The sequence below is a fragment of the Prenolepis imparis genome, unplaced genomic scaffold (assembly GCF_030444845.1).
Source record: "Prenolepis imparis isolate NDT839.2.m4 unplaced genomic scaffold, iyPreImpa1.0 SCAF_177, whole genome shotgun sequence".
Classification (NCBI taxonomy): Eukaryota; Metazoa; Arthropoda; class Insecta; order Hymenoptera; family Formicidae; genus Prenolepis; species Prenolepis imparis.
In genome coordinates, this window is record NW_028141335.1 from 56,732 (window position 1) to 71,717 (window position 14,986).

At 41.3% G+C, this 14,986-nt stretch overlaps 3 protein-coding genes across 3 annotated transcripts; all 3 read right to left on the bottom strand.

Moving 5' to 3' along the window:
• Positions 1-1,109: 1,109 nt before the first annotated feature.
• On the bottom strand, positions 1,110-2,087 carry LOC145947886 (uncharacterized). The gene has a single exon (XM_083057666.1). It carries the CDS (start codon positions 2,085-2,087, stop codon positions 1,110-1,112), a length of 978 nt encoding a protein of 325 aa, XP_082913792.1.
• A 781-nt stretch (positions 2,088-2,868) lies between these two features.
• On the bottom strand, positions 2,869-3,909 carry LOC145947888 (uncharacterized). Its single transcript, XM_083057667.1, has one exon. The coding sequence runs from the start codon at positions 3,907-3,909 to the stop codon at positions 2,869-2,871; it is 1,041 nt and encodes a 346-aa protein (XP_082913793.1).
• Positions 3,910-3,948: 39 nt separating this feature from the next.
• Positions 3,949-6,261, bottom strand: LOC145947889 (uncharacterized). The gene has a single exon (XM_083057668.1). The coding sequence runs from the start codon at positions 6,259-6,261 to the stop codon at positions 3,949-3,951; it is 2,313 nt and encodes a 770-aa protein (XP_082913794.1).
• Positions 6,262-14,986: the final 8,725 nt, after the last annotated feature.

Sequence of the window (14,986 nt, forward strand, 5' to 3'; positions counted from 1 at the left end):
AGCATTTAAGTCTAATTATCTATTGAATCACTTTTAGTATTAATATCAATGAATCTTATTCAAAGGTATCGTCCGCCGTTATCTTAATGAAAATTTTCCACAAGGATGGTTTGGAAAAGGTTCAATAACTCTGTGCAATCACGGGATCGCGTTCGCGGTCTAGTGCGCGTTAGTGGAGTGTGGAAGTGCCAGGAAATTGATTTAACCTTTTCTTATTCTTTGGAGAGAATTAACACCTTTATTTTTGGCGACGTTCTGTCAGAAGCGGCTTTACAATAATCTTAAATGACTCGAAGGAAGTACGAGACAAGAATTCTGTGCGTGTGCAACGAGATTACTGATCGAACGCTTACGAGGGCAGAAACGATAGTGAGTGCGGGAGCCCCGGACACGCGGCTTTATCTCGCAGACCTTCTCGAAGATTCGGCGAGAGAAAAACAAGACGATGTTAGCCTCAAGACAAAGGCGGTGACAATTTTGGAACGATTGGAGGGCAACATTGTTGTCGTGATTGTTTTGTGAGCGAGCGTTCGAACGGCTGCGACCGTTCGAGTCTATTGTTTCGAGCGCGCCTCTCGCCAAAGCGCGCGATCGAGAGAGCGTGGACGATCGCGATTGGCGCGCGGTCAGAGCAGCGCGGCTCTCGCGCGCTCTATTTAAACACGATACATTATAATATAATCTCGGCACACGTGTAAGCGCGCACACACACACTCATATATACATACACACACACTGCGTTCCTTTTAATTCGCAACATGCCGCCCGCCTCGTCGAAGTCGACGATTGCCGCTAATTTTTGGTTGTTACGGCAGTGATTCTGGTGACGCGGCGCCGTGATCGATATCGAGTTATCTGATCGATACGGTGCGCAGGCGTGCTGCTTCCACTCTCAGCTGTCATTATTCGGCCAGTCTGTTGACTGGGCGAAACTAACCTCGCACGTCAATGCGAGGCGATCATCGCGGAGAGTGTAAAGTGCCGGTAACACGAACGACACTCGAACCTTTCGATTACGGTAAATACTAAGGGCCTAATCTATGCAAGTGAAAATTATACAAATATATACACTCTATGTACAGTTTATTCTACACGCAGGTTCCGATAGTCTACGGCAGCGAATTCGCGGTCGCGGGGTTCACCGACGGTAGCGGAACGATTTTGACGACCGGGCGCCTGAGCTCTCCACCGGCGGTTCGAATATCCACCACGCGGACTCGACCGTCCTCTCCCGGGTGTAGGCGTTTTACGCGTGCAAGCGGCCAGCGACACGCGGGAGTGGCCTCGTTTTTCAGGAGGCACATTTGACCTTCCTTCAAGTTGTCGCAGGTGGCCCACCACTTCGGACGCGGGGTTAGGCCCTGCAGGTATTCCCGGGCCCAGCGCTGCCACAGATGATCTCGCATCTGCTGCAGCAGGCGCCAGCGGCTCAGTCTGTTGGTCGGCACGTCCATGAGCGACGGTTCCGGGATTGTGCTGAGCGGGCCCCCGACCAGGAAGTGGCCGGGAGTCAAGCAGCTGAGGTCCTCCGGGTCGTCAGACATCGCCTGCAGTGGCCTCGAGTTGAGGCACGCTTCGACCTCTGCGAGAAAGGTTGCCATCTCCTCGAAGGTAAGTCTGGTCTCCCCTATGACTCGCCGTAGGTGATGCTTGACTGCTTTTACAGCCGCCTCCCAGAGCCCGCCAAAATGAGGAGCGGCAGGCGGGTTGAACTGCCATCGGATGCCTTCGTCAGCCAGCCATCCGGCTATGGCGTTGACTTCACAGCTAGCCTCCTTGAAGAGGGCTCGGAGCCGAGCATCGGCCCCCACGAAATTTGTCCCGCAGTCGCTGTAGATGACCTCGCATATGCCTCGACGCGACACGAAGCGACGGAAGGCTGCTAAGAAGGCATCGGCGGAGTAGTCGCTGACTGCTTCGAGGTGCACGGCGCGGGAGCTAAAACATACAAAGACGGCTAGGAAGCCCTTATACGCCCTGTGCCCGCGGCCTCTGGTCGTCCGGAGCCATATCGGGCCGGCGAAATCCACCCCGGTGTGGCGGAACGGTCGGCTTGGTGTGACGCGCGCCCTTGGCAGATCACCCATCATTGGCTGTGGAGTTGCCGCCCGTCATCGCACACATGGTAGACATCGATGGATGTGACGCCGGACCAATTGGCGTCCTCTCGGGATCCAGTACCGCTGCCGGATGCTGGCCAGAGTGGTCTGAACTCTTCCGTGCATAGTTCGTCGGTGGCAGTCGCCGATCACCAGGTAGGTGAGATGAGATTCCGGCGGCAGGATTACTGGATGTCGCTGGTCGTGATCCAGTAGCGAGTGTTTAAGTCGCCCTTTGACCCGTAGAATCTCCTCGCCATCGAGCGCAGGCGTCAGTTTCTTCAGGGGACTTCGACCGAGCGCCGGCCTTCCGGAGCGGAGTTCCTCCAGCTCGCGGCTGAAGCTCACGGATTGCACCACCCTGATCCAGCGAGTGGTCGCGGCTTGGAGCTCCTCTAGACTCAGGAAGGAATGTCGCGCCCTTGCGGGGCCTCCGTCTACCGCATCGCGATGACGATCACGCCAGCGCCAGATCCAGGCCGAGACCTTCAGTAAACGTTGTAGAGAGGAGAATCGCCGTAACTCTTCTGGCTCCCGTAGGTCATCGGTCACGTGGCAGCGTGTGGGTCTTTGCTCGGGAAGCTCGGCCTCCCTGTGGCCGGCGTTCATTGGCCACGCATCAGGCGGCTGCCTGAGATAATCAGGTCCTTGCCACCAGAGAGGATGTACCAACAGCTCCTTCGGGGACAGTCCGCGGGAAGCGCAGTCGGCTGGGTTCTCTCGCCCAGGTACGTGAAGCCATCTCGCATCCTGGTTTATCCGCTGAATTTCAGCGACTCGGTTCGCTACGTAGGTAGGTTGTCCACCTTGCAGGGTGTCCCCGGATCCAACCAAGCGTGACAGTGGAGTCGGTCCATAGATTGACGGATGTCCTCTTCACGTCCAGCATGCTCCGAACGTGCTCCGCCAACTTGGCTAACAAAGCTGCCGCGCAAAGTTCTAAGCGAGGAAGTGACACTCGTTTGAGCGGGGCGACCTTGGTTTTAGCGACGATCAAGGATACGCTGGGTTGCTCGTTTGTGGACAGGAGGTACACCACGGCAGCGTAGGCTCGCTCGGATGCATCTGAGAAGCCGTGGAGTTCCAGGGTGGTCGACGAGGTCCCGCAACGTAGCCAGCGCGGCAAGCGCACTCCTTCCAGCAACGGAAGCTCCCCCTCCAGGTTGATCCAGGCTGAGGCTTCCTCTCTGGCCAGCGGGGTGTCCCAGTCGAGCTGTTGTAGCCATGCCGTTTGGATGAGCAGCTTCGCCCGGACCACTATCGGTGCTAACCATCCCAGGGGGTCGAACAGGCGCGCCGTCTGGGAGAGCACCGTCCTCTTCGTGGGGGAAGCCTTGGGTAACTTCCGGATTGTGAGCGCAAACTCATCGGTCTCCGGGTTCCACCTCAACCCTAAGACTGAGTGATCGGTCGTTGGCAGCATGGTACCCGTCGGATCTGTCAGGCGATGTTCTGGCGGGATATCCTCCAGGAGGGCTTTGTCATTGGCGGCCCATTTTCGCAGCGGGAAGCCACCCGCCGCGCAGAGAGAGGCTACTTCCCCCAGGAGCTGTCGACTCGATTCTAAACTGGATGACCCGGTGAGTATATCGTCCATATACGTATCTTGGCGCACCGCTGCAGCGCCTAACGGGAAGCGAACTTTCTTGTCCGCAGCAAGCTGATGGAGAACACGTATGGCAAGGTAGGGCGCACTCGCCAGGCCATACGTGACAGTGTTTAGCCGGAATTCTGACACTTGCCCTTTGTCTTCCCACAGAATCCGCTGCAGATCCCGGTCGTCTGGATGCACGAGGATTTGGCGGTACATCTTCTCCACGTCGGCGGCGAAGACGTAGCGGTGCCGACGTCAACGGGTCAGGATGTCGGCTAGCGCCGGCAATAGGTTTGGTCCGGTGAACAGCGCGGCGTTGAGAGAGTGCCCGGCGGCGGTGCGTGAAGAGCCGTTGAAGACCACCCGGATTTTCGTACCGGCGTCGGAGGCTCGCATCACTCCGTGGTGGGGCAGGTAGCACGTCCTGTTCCCGGGAGCGGGCAACATCTCTTCTACTGGCGACATATGGTCTAGAGCCTGGTAGCCCTGCATGAAGTCCCGGTACAGCTGCCCGAAGTCCTTGTCGCGATCGAATCGGCGCGTCATGACGTCCAGCAGGCGGGACGCGGCGCGGCGAGTCGATCTGAGATCTGGTAGATCTAGTGAGACTGGCAGGCGCACCTGGTAGCGCCCGTTGGGCAACCTCACGTGCGTGCGTGAAAAATGATCCTCGCATGCCTGCTCGTCGTTGGTCATAGGCAAGGCGGGGTGAGACGGTTCCTCCGCCTCCCAGAATCGGCGCACGAGGTCTGTCAGTTGCAGCACGGCGGAACACTGGAACGACGATACGGAGGCAGTGAGGTGGTGAGCTCCCATTGCACCCAGGAGTACCCAACCCAGGCGGGTTTGTTGAGCGATAGATTCCCGCGGGCCCCCGCGGCGCAGGTCTGGCATAACGATGCTGGCGTAAGCCTCGGCTCCGAGGAGAAACTCCACCGGGTCCTGGCGCTCGAACTCAGGATCCGCGAGCTCGAGGCCTGTTACGTGCGGCCAGGGGCGCCGGCCACTTCCCGGCGCCCCACTATAGATGGATAGCCGCGGCAGTACCAAGGCTGACACAGGTAGCGAGAAGAGCCCGGAACGCGCTGAGAGGATTACGGTGATCCGTCCCCGCGACGAACCCGTCTGGATACCACCGACCCCGAATATAGCCACTGAAGCCGGAGTTCGCGGCAGGCGGAGACGCTGCGCCAGCGACTCCGCGATCAAGGACATTTCAGAGCCCGGGTCCACTAGAGCGCGAACGGCACTTCGATTTCCGTGTTGATCTTGCACTACAACGCGAGCGGTCGCGAGAAGCACGGGCCCGCACTCCTCTTGTGGGCGTTTGGCGACGTGAACGGTTGACGACTGGCTGGTCCCGGCCGTCGTTAGTGCAACGGCAGTGAAAGCGTCGTGCAGGGTCGTATGATGCCGACTTGAGCACTTGGCACATACCTTTCCTGACATGCAATTGCTGAGCTGGTGACGACCTAGGCAGTTCCAGCACCGCTGGTAAGTACCCACTGCCTCTCGTTTCTCCTGAGCATTCTTTTTCTTGTACTGATCGCAGTACGCCAAAAAATGCTCTTTTTTGCAGAGAGGGCAGCTTCGGTTGGAGTCCGATCCTCGACCTCCTACGTGGCTGGCACGTACGGTCCGGCTAGTCTTCTCGGCGAATTTCCCGTTCTGCTCCGCAGAGACGGTCTGTAGTACGTCCTGTGTCATCAGCTGCTCTTCCAGGAAATCGCGCAGATCTTCATAGGAAGGGGGCTCGATAGATGTGCCTAGCGACTTCTCCCAATCTCGACGGGTCTTCGGATCGAGCAGTTCGATCACGAAATGGACGAAGAGATCCGTCGATTCTGAAATCGGACGCCCAATGCCCTCGAGCGCTCCGACGGTGGAGACCACACAGTGGAAGATTTTACGGAGTCCGGCAGCAGCCGGGGCCTTCATTCGCGGGAGTGCGGTGAGGGAAGACAGATAAGCTCTCATGAGGAACCTCTTGTTCTCGAAGTGGTTCGTCAGGGTGGCCCAGGCGCATTCGAAGTTCTCTTCCGTCGAAGGTAGGTTCCGTATCAGCTGTTCGGCGTCGCCCTTTATGCCGACCTTCAAATACTGCATCTTTTGTACTCTCGATAGTGACGGCTCCTCGACTACGATGGACTGAAACAGATCTCGGAAAGTAGGCCAGTCTTCGAACTTGCCGGAGAATTGCGGCAGTTGGAGCCGCGGCAAGACGTTACGCGGTGACTTGGCTTCCGCCTGGATGGGATTGTCTTCCTTCCGTGGACCGGCGAGACCCCTCTCTATCTCCAGTAACTTCGCTTGCTGCTCAAGGAAAGTAACTTCGGCGGTATTAACGAGGTCTGAGGTGATGTAATCTGTCTCACCGAGCTTGTCATGGTACTCGGTCTTTAGAATCTCGTGCTGTTCCTCAAACTTATCCCACTTTTTTTCCAGGATAGCTAGTGCCGACTGGACCAAGGAGATCGACAGCTTAGCGGCACCGACCTTCTTCAGGTTATCGTAAGATCGGGCTATACGCCCGAACAGCTCTATCTGAGACGCTATTAATTTGTCCATTTTCTTCCGCAGGATATTCACTCACTCTTTCACAGAAGCACTGACTCACCCGGGATGCGACGGGCGCGACGATTGCAAGGAGTGCCGGCCGCCACGAAGAGGCAAGATCCGGCTCGAAGGACCAGAATGTGCAATCACGGGATCGCGTTCGCGGTCTAGTGCGCGTTAGTGAAGTGTGGAAGTGCCAGGAAATCGATTTAACCTTTTCTTATTCTTTGGAGAGAATTAACACCTTTATTTTTGGCGACGTTCTGTCAGAAGCGGCTTTAGAATAATCTTAAATGACTCGAAGGAAGTACGAGACAAGAATTCTGTGCGTGTGCAACGAGATTACTGATCGAACGCTTTCGAGGGCAGAAACGATAGTGAGTGCGGGAGCCCCGGACACGCGGCTTTATCTCGCAGACCTTCTCGAAGATTCGGCGAGAGAAAAACAAGACGATGTTAGCCTCAAGACAAAGGCGGTGACAATTTTGGAACGATTGGAGGGCAACATTGTTGTCGTGATTGTTTTGTGAGCGAGCGTTCGAACGGCTGCGACCGTTCGAGTCTATTGTTTCGAGCGCGCCTCTCGCCAAAGCGCGCGATCGAGAGAGCGTGGACGATCGCGATTGGCGCGCGGTCAGAGCAGCGCGGCTCTCGCGCGCTCTATTTAAACGCGATACATTATAATATAATCTCGGCACACGTGTAAGCGCGCACACACACACTCATATATACATACACACACACTGCGTTCCTTTTAATTCGCAACACTCCGTGGCCTGCTCGATCTCCGGACTTCAACCCATGTGATTTTTATCTTTGGGGAGCGATTAAAGAAAAAGTGTTTTTAAATAACAACATCGAAACCGCAGACGAAATGGAAGAATTGGTATTCCACACTGTCCAAAGAATTGAACATCATCATATACAAAAAGCTACACAAGACGTACAAAAAAGAGCAGAAATATGTATCGAAGTGGGAGGAACTCATTTCGAACAATTTCTTTAATTTTAGTTAAATAATTATTTTGTTAACACATAAGAATTATTTTTATTATGAAAATATTTATTTTTATTATAAATTTATTTTTTATTATAAATTTATATTTATTATAAATTCAATATTTATTTTTAAATCTTTATTTTTATTTTATTATTATATTTATATTATTATTTACTTTTCATTTTATTATTATAAATATGTTTAATTTTATTATAATTTATATTATTATTTATTTTTATTTTATTATTATACAAATGTTTATAATTATTATTTTATTGCGTAGTTTAATAGAATCTATCGAAATTGTGAAGATCGCTATCTCAGTTTCAATACTGTATTCTACTCTCAGGGCTTAATTTTTATATCATGTTCACACATCAAGACTAAAAATCTTAATAAAAGTAGTCATTACTACATACATATGTATTATAATGTTTTCATACATCAAGAAAGTTTTTTTTTGTTAAATATGTTAAAAATAAAAACATACTTTGCGCTTAAAATAAATTTAATATTTAAGTCCAATTATCGGAACCACTTTTAATATTAATTTCAATGAATCTTATTCAAAAGTATCATCTGCCATTACTTCGATAAAAATTTTCCTCAAGGATGGGAAGGATTCAGTACTAGTCCGTGGCCTGCTCGATCTCCGGACTACAACTCATGTGACCTTTCTCTTCAAAGAAAAAGTATTTCTAAACACAAATATGGAGACAGCTAACGAGATGGAAAAATTAAATATTCCACACTGCCGAGAGTATCGAGAATAATCAAATTTTAAGAGCTACGCAAAACGTACAAAAAAGAGCAGAGACATGCTACGTTCGCTTCGCCCCACTTTGTCTCGCTACTCTCCGATCCCGCGCTCCCCACCCAGTAGGCGGCGCCTACGCTGCCTTCCGTTGTAGCCACGCGCTGATTGGCAAACTTTAACAATTTATAGCGTAAAAAATAAAGCTCAGATAAAAAAATTGCTCAGGACTTTTCGATTTAGTTTGTTGTCCTGCACCTGATGGTGTGCTTCGTATACGTTTGTTTAGTTACACCCTGTATAAATATATATATTTAGGTTTAAATTGATATACAAACATTGATTAGAATTAATTATATCTTTATTAAATATTTTTAAAGGAGAACCTTAAAATTACATATCTATATATATTTGTATGTAATATAATAGACGTAAATAAAATATATAGAAAAACAAAAATAATATTAAATAAAATGTTATCTTTCTTATTAATAAAAAAAATATATTATCTTTGGAGATTCATCACATTATGTTATTGTTATTATATATCATTAAATCTATGTTCATTAATAAAAAAAATTACAATGCTTACGAAGGAATTATTAAATTTTAACATATACATATCACATATATATCATATACATTTAAACATAAAATACGTAAATGAAATGCATAAAGCAAACTATCTCCTTTATTAATAAAAATAAAAAATATATATTATCTTTGGAGATTTATTAAATTATAAAAACACGCATATGTAAACTATAAATTATAAATTGAAAGACTTCTTAAATAAAAAAGAAATATAATTTAAAAAATTAAAATAGAATATTAATTATTAAATAGATTTTTTTCCTTTTGAATCTCTTTTTCTAATATTTGCTCTTTTATCAACAATTCTTTTTCTAATAATTGCACTTCTAACTCTTCTTTTTTTAATTGCATATTTAAAATCTGCATTTCGATCTCACTTTTTGCTTTTAAGTCTTCTTTTATAAATTTTGCCAGTTCCGTTTTTGATTCCATTAATATATTAAATTGCGCTGGTCTTGTATTAAACTGTGACTTCGTATTTTCTTTTTTTTTGCGTGAATTATTTTGATGCTTGTAAAAATTTTCATTACATTCATTATTGAAATTTCTTACTTTAAGTGGATTACTAATTTTTTTCCTTAATATTTCTATTGCAGACATATTCTGCAAATTTTTTTTACCCTGTAATTGTAATTTTTCGTTGCAATTTTTTGGTATGTCGTTCTTCGTATGTTGATGATTTCCACTGTTATTTAGTAACTATAATAATATATATGTATGTATAAATATAACATAATATTATAATATATTATTTAAATAATATTAAAAATATTTAATTACATTTAATAATTACAAAGATAAATACTTAAAATTAAAAAATGTGACGCAAAAAAATTTCGCAAACTTACGCCAACTAAACGAGCAAAAATTAGATGAAATCAAAAAACAATTATAAAATTATAATCATGTATAATGACTTAATTTATTACTATACGTTTCGACTTAACTAAGTCTTCTTCAGTGAAAATCATAATTGATAACATTTGGAAAAGATAGTACATACATTTAGAGTTAATACAATTATAAAAAAGCAAAACTATGTGGATCATATGTGTGTCCCAAAACGTTAATCGTGCGCGTAATTACAGAACAATTTTAATCTCGAGGATCGCAAATGAAAATAAAAATGAAACTATAAGAAGCCCTTACAACGTTAAACGGTTGTCAAAATTTGTTGAAAAGGTGATAAGTTTGCGAAATTTTTTTGCGTTGCATTATACAAGCCTACTCAAAATTAAGTTTCTATTAAAAAATGTATATTAAATATATTTTTTATAACTTACACTGCTATTTTCATCGGTCAAAATTTCATTCACATTTTGGTTTTCATCACTGATCTGTATGTTTTCATCAAAATCATTTTCATAACTGTCGTTATTCATATAATCTTGCATACATTTACTTAATTGGTTTTTTTTCTTTGTATATGGATGTCTTCTATTATAGTTTACTAACTATAATAATATATATATAAATATAATATCAATAATAGTATTTAATATCAATAACATATTTAAATAAAATAAAAAATATTTAATTAAATTTAATTACTACAAACTTTAATAATTATAAGTAATAAATACTTAAAATTTAAAAATTTTTATTAAATATATTTCTTTGTAACTTACACTGCTATTTTTATCGGTCTCAGTTTCATTCATAGTTTGGTTTTCATCATTGTTGTTAAAATCATTTTCATAATTGTTGTTATTTATTATAATATAATCTTCTGTACTACTCGATAGATTTTCATCATATATCGTTTTATTGGTGTTTGTGGCTTTCAGACACTACATAATAAATACGCATAATTAATATCTATTAATATATATATAATAATCTATTTTAACTACAACATACATTTTGAATACTTACAATTTGTACATTATCTTCACATAAATCTTCACCTGTTGTATCATCTTCATCAAGCCATTCACCTACAGTAATATTTCTTGGTATTTCACACAAATTTGTATTTTTAACTGTAGGATTTGTATTTTTAACTGTTTTACATGATTTAGTATTAGGTGTAGGAGGTTTATATGTAACTATTTTTGTAATAATAGGCATTTTACGTAAAGTTGATGTTGAAGCTGCACTTAATTCTGTTAGAAATAATATAAATAATAACAATAATATATAATAAAAATAATATATCTGTAAAAAATAATATAGACATTTTACCTATGGCATCACTATCAAAATTATTTGTTAAGCTATCGACTGAAGGTTTTATTATATCTCTTATGCGTTCCATTACTATATCTGATGGAGACTCACAAGATCCACCACCTGATATTAAAATTGCATATACAAATATTAAAAATACAAAATTATTAAATGTTAAAATTATTATACAATGTTTAATACAATATTACAGTAGGTATAATGTTTTAAAATAATACTCCATAAAATTATAAAGAGAAAAAATTTACCTGTTTTATATAACTTCATTTTTTCATCTGCAAAAAACTTTCTGGTTTTTTTTTTAAATTGTCCCAACAACTTTTTAACACTTCTGAACTTCGAAATTCTGTCGAAGAAATACTATTAAATGTATTTTTTATTAGTTTCCAACTTTTTTCTTTATCTTTTAAGGTTATGTTATCAGATGTTTTATTTTCTATGATATGCTTATATTTTGATATTAAATCAATTAAAATAATTTTTTCCGCTTGTGTGAAGTTCACAGCGCGTTTTCGTGATTGTTTATTTTCCATTTTATAATTTGTAAAATCAACAAAAAACTTCGGTCTATACCATAGGTCTGCACCAACGTTATGATGCTCAATGTTACATAAGATTTTTGCCTATAACATTGGACCAATCAGCGTCCTATTTCTACAAATACTTGAAGTTATGTCACATAAGGTATAAGTTTAGCTAAACGTATCCAATGTAGGGTTCGTAGAAACCAGTCAGCATTAAACTAAGGTTTACTTTTAATTGAAGTTTCGTTAAACTGTGGGTTAACGCAAAATTGGTAGAAACGGGCCTAAGTCATCTTACATGCCTACCGATTCCGGCCTATCGCTTTCCATGTGCTCATTCGCTCTGATATTTTAATTAATAACGCAATAACTATTGCAAATTTAGCAAAATGGTATAAGACTTTTGTTTATTTCCGTTCTATCTCCTCACGAGTGTTGGCATAAGGCTAGGTCCACAATAGGTGATTTATGCTCTAAGCCTTAAGAAATTGACCAATCACAGTCGAGTATTCTCCTCATACTCAATTTCTTAAGTCCTGGTCTACAATAGTTATTTAAGCTCTAATAGCGAATTCGATTGGACGCACTAGTGCGTACTGAGTGCACATAAAGGTTATCGCACACAGATTCACAATGACATAAGTAATTTAAAAAATTAATTATTTAATAGTAAGAACTTTTATTATCATTATTCATATTGAACAACAATAATAATATCTCTTACTATTAATTATTTTACTTTTTAAATTACTTATATCATTGTGAACTTATGTGCAATAAACCTTTAGGCCCGTTCTACAATAGGTGTCGTAAGTCATAAGACGTAAGAATTGACCAATCACAGTTGAATTCGAGAAGAATAATGGACTGTGATTGGTCAATTCTTACGACTTACGACTTACGACACCTATTGTAGAACGGGCCTTATATGCACTCAGTGCGCATTAGTGCATCCAACCGAATTCGCTATAAGCCTTAAGAAATTGACTAATCACAGTTGAGAATTCTCCTCATACTCGACTGTGATTGGTTCAGTTCTTAAAGCTTAGAGCTTAAATTACCAATTGTAGACCAAGCATAAGTCTTAGGCTGATGTCCCATGGAGCGGATTGCGCGGAAGCGGAACCAGCGGATCGCCAATCACGGAATTATTCCCATAGAGCTCGACGAAGGGCTCTATCGGAATAACTCGGTGATTGGCGATCCGCTGGTTCCGCTTCCGCGCAATCCGCTTCATGGGACATCAGCCTTAGGGCATAAATCACCTATTGTGGACCCAGCCTAAGTGTTCAGGGACACTCTGTATATATATTATTATATTAATAATATTTAATATTAATATTATATTAATATTAATATTTGTTTAATATTAATATTACAATATATATAATATATAATATTATTATACTATTACAATATTATTACATACATTTTTTTATTTATGACGCCATGTTTTGTCGAACTATCAACTCTGTCCAGACTCTTATTATAGGGACTCTAGGTATTGATTGTGAGTAGCGCGCTACGCTTTGCCCGCCTATGACAGCCTATGAGCAGATCATGGTCGTGCTTTCGCTAAACGGATTATAGTATAACTTTCAGTGAATGTTGTCGTTGTTAACATTATTACTCTTGTCGTTAACATTATTGCTCTTATCGTTAACATTATTGCTCTTGTCGTTTTATTTTGTCCTTATTGTCGTTTATTGCCATTTGCTGTTGTCGTTTTATAAGAAAATATGTCTTATTACGGTTTAAGGTTAGAAAAATTTATAAATATATTACAATTATATTATTCTTTTTAATTAATTATATATCTTACTGTAACAAATTTTTATTTCAGGAAGCCAATCGTCCAAGATTGCGTAAAATTTAAAAATAATTGCTGTTTTGATCTAAATTGTGGTTTTTTGCATAGATATAAATACTGTTTTCAATATCAAAATACTACATGCCGCAATGAAAGATGCCAATTTTTACATTGTACTAGCGTGGAACAACTTCGTTATGAGACGACAGGAACAATGACTAAGCATATTAAAAGAGAAATTGGTCGAACTATGCAACATTCTAATACATGTGGCGATTATAAAATGAAGACTTGCAACCGGTTAAAATGTAAATTACGACATATCAAATTAGAAGATTTAAAATCAATGACATACATTATATGTACAGAAAATATAATTGTTAAAAATTTTGGTACTGTGGATTGCGGACATGTATTTTGCTTTAATTGTGCCTTACGAAGCTTATGTGATGAAGATAAACAACAACTGAATGTACTATGTCCAGTATGTAGATGTGTAGGCGAATATATAAAACTATATTAAATAATATTAGAAATTATGGCCAACTATTCGAGCAAATACTTAAGTAAAAGAATAAGAATAAAAAAATTAAAAAATATAAAAATAAATTAAAGCAATTAGATAAGATATAATGATAGCATGCTTTATTCGTTTTTTAATTAGAAAAACATACGTTTCGACTTCACTTAGTCTTCCTCAGTGTAAAATTTATAACCATTAAAAACTATGTAAAACTAAATTATACAAACAATCATATCACATTTCCTTTGGCAATTTCCACAAAAAACTTTATTATACACACGAAAAGAAATTTGATTGGTTAATTCGTAAAAAGAAATCCAACTACATAAGGAATATCCAACCAATAAATCTTGGTTAGGTTACTATAAAAAGGTTGATACCTCACAATCCACAACATCTACAATAAATCTAATTTCTACAGATCCTAATGACATAAATACTTTCATAAAACCTAACCAATTCCAAACTGAACCAATTAATCCCTTAATGCACACTAATAAGAAATGGTTTGTCAATTTAACAGACACAGAAATTCCTGAAAAGGTTTCCAATTTGTTGCAACTGGGTAACAAATTTTGCCTGCCAATTTGTAATAATAAAAAATTAGCCATCCACGAGTTTATCAAGGATCTCGAAGGGAATTCTAAACGTACTAACATTAAAAATTTAAGAACAGTTCGGAATTTAATTGTTCCAAAATTTTCTCATTTTTTACACAACGAAATAAAAAGAGACTGGACACAAGAAAAACTAATAAATTCATACAAAGATACAATACAATATTGTCACCGCAATCCCAACATAATTTTTACAAAAGCTGACAAGGGCAATGTCACCGTTGCCATGACCACTGAATATTATATTAACAAAGTTGAATTTTTATTAAATGATACCAGCACTTATTCTATCGTCAAAAAAAATCCGGCGTTAAAAATTGAAAGAGAATTAAATAATACGCTCAAGAAATGGTTAAGAAACGATTACATTACTAAAAAAGATTACCATTACTTAAGATCAAGTGACTCCCTCCTTCCCAAAGCATATGGACTACCCAAAATCCACAAAGAAAATACCCCTTTTAGAATTATTGTCTCCTCAGTCAACACTGCCCTATACGCTATAGCAAATTTTGTACACAAAATTCTTTCCGTCAGTATTCCTCCCGCCAAAAGCAATGTTAACAATAGCTTCGAATTGTATGGCACACTCTCTGGTAAAAAAATTGATGCAGCGGATATCTTAGTATCTTTGGATGTGGTATCGCTTTTTACAAACATTCCTGTAAATCTTGCAATTGACAGCATTAATAATAGATGGAACTACATCGGAAAACACACCGTAATTC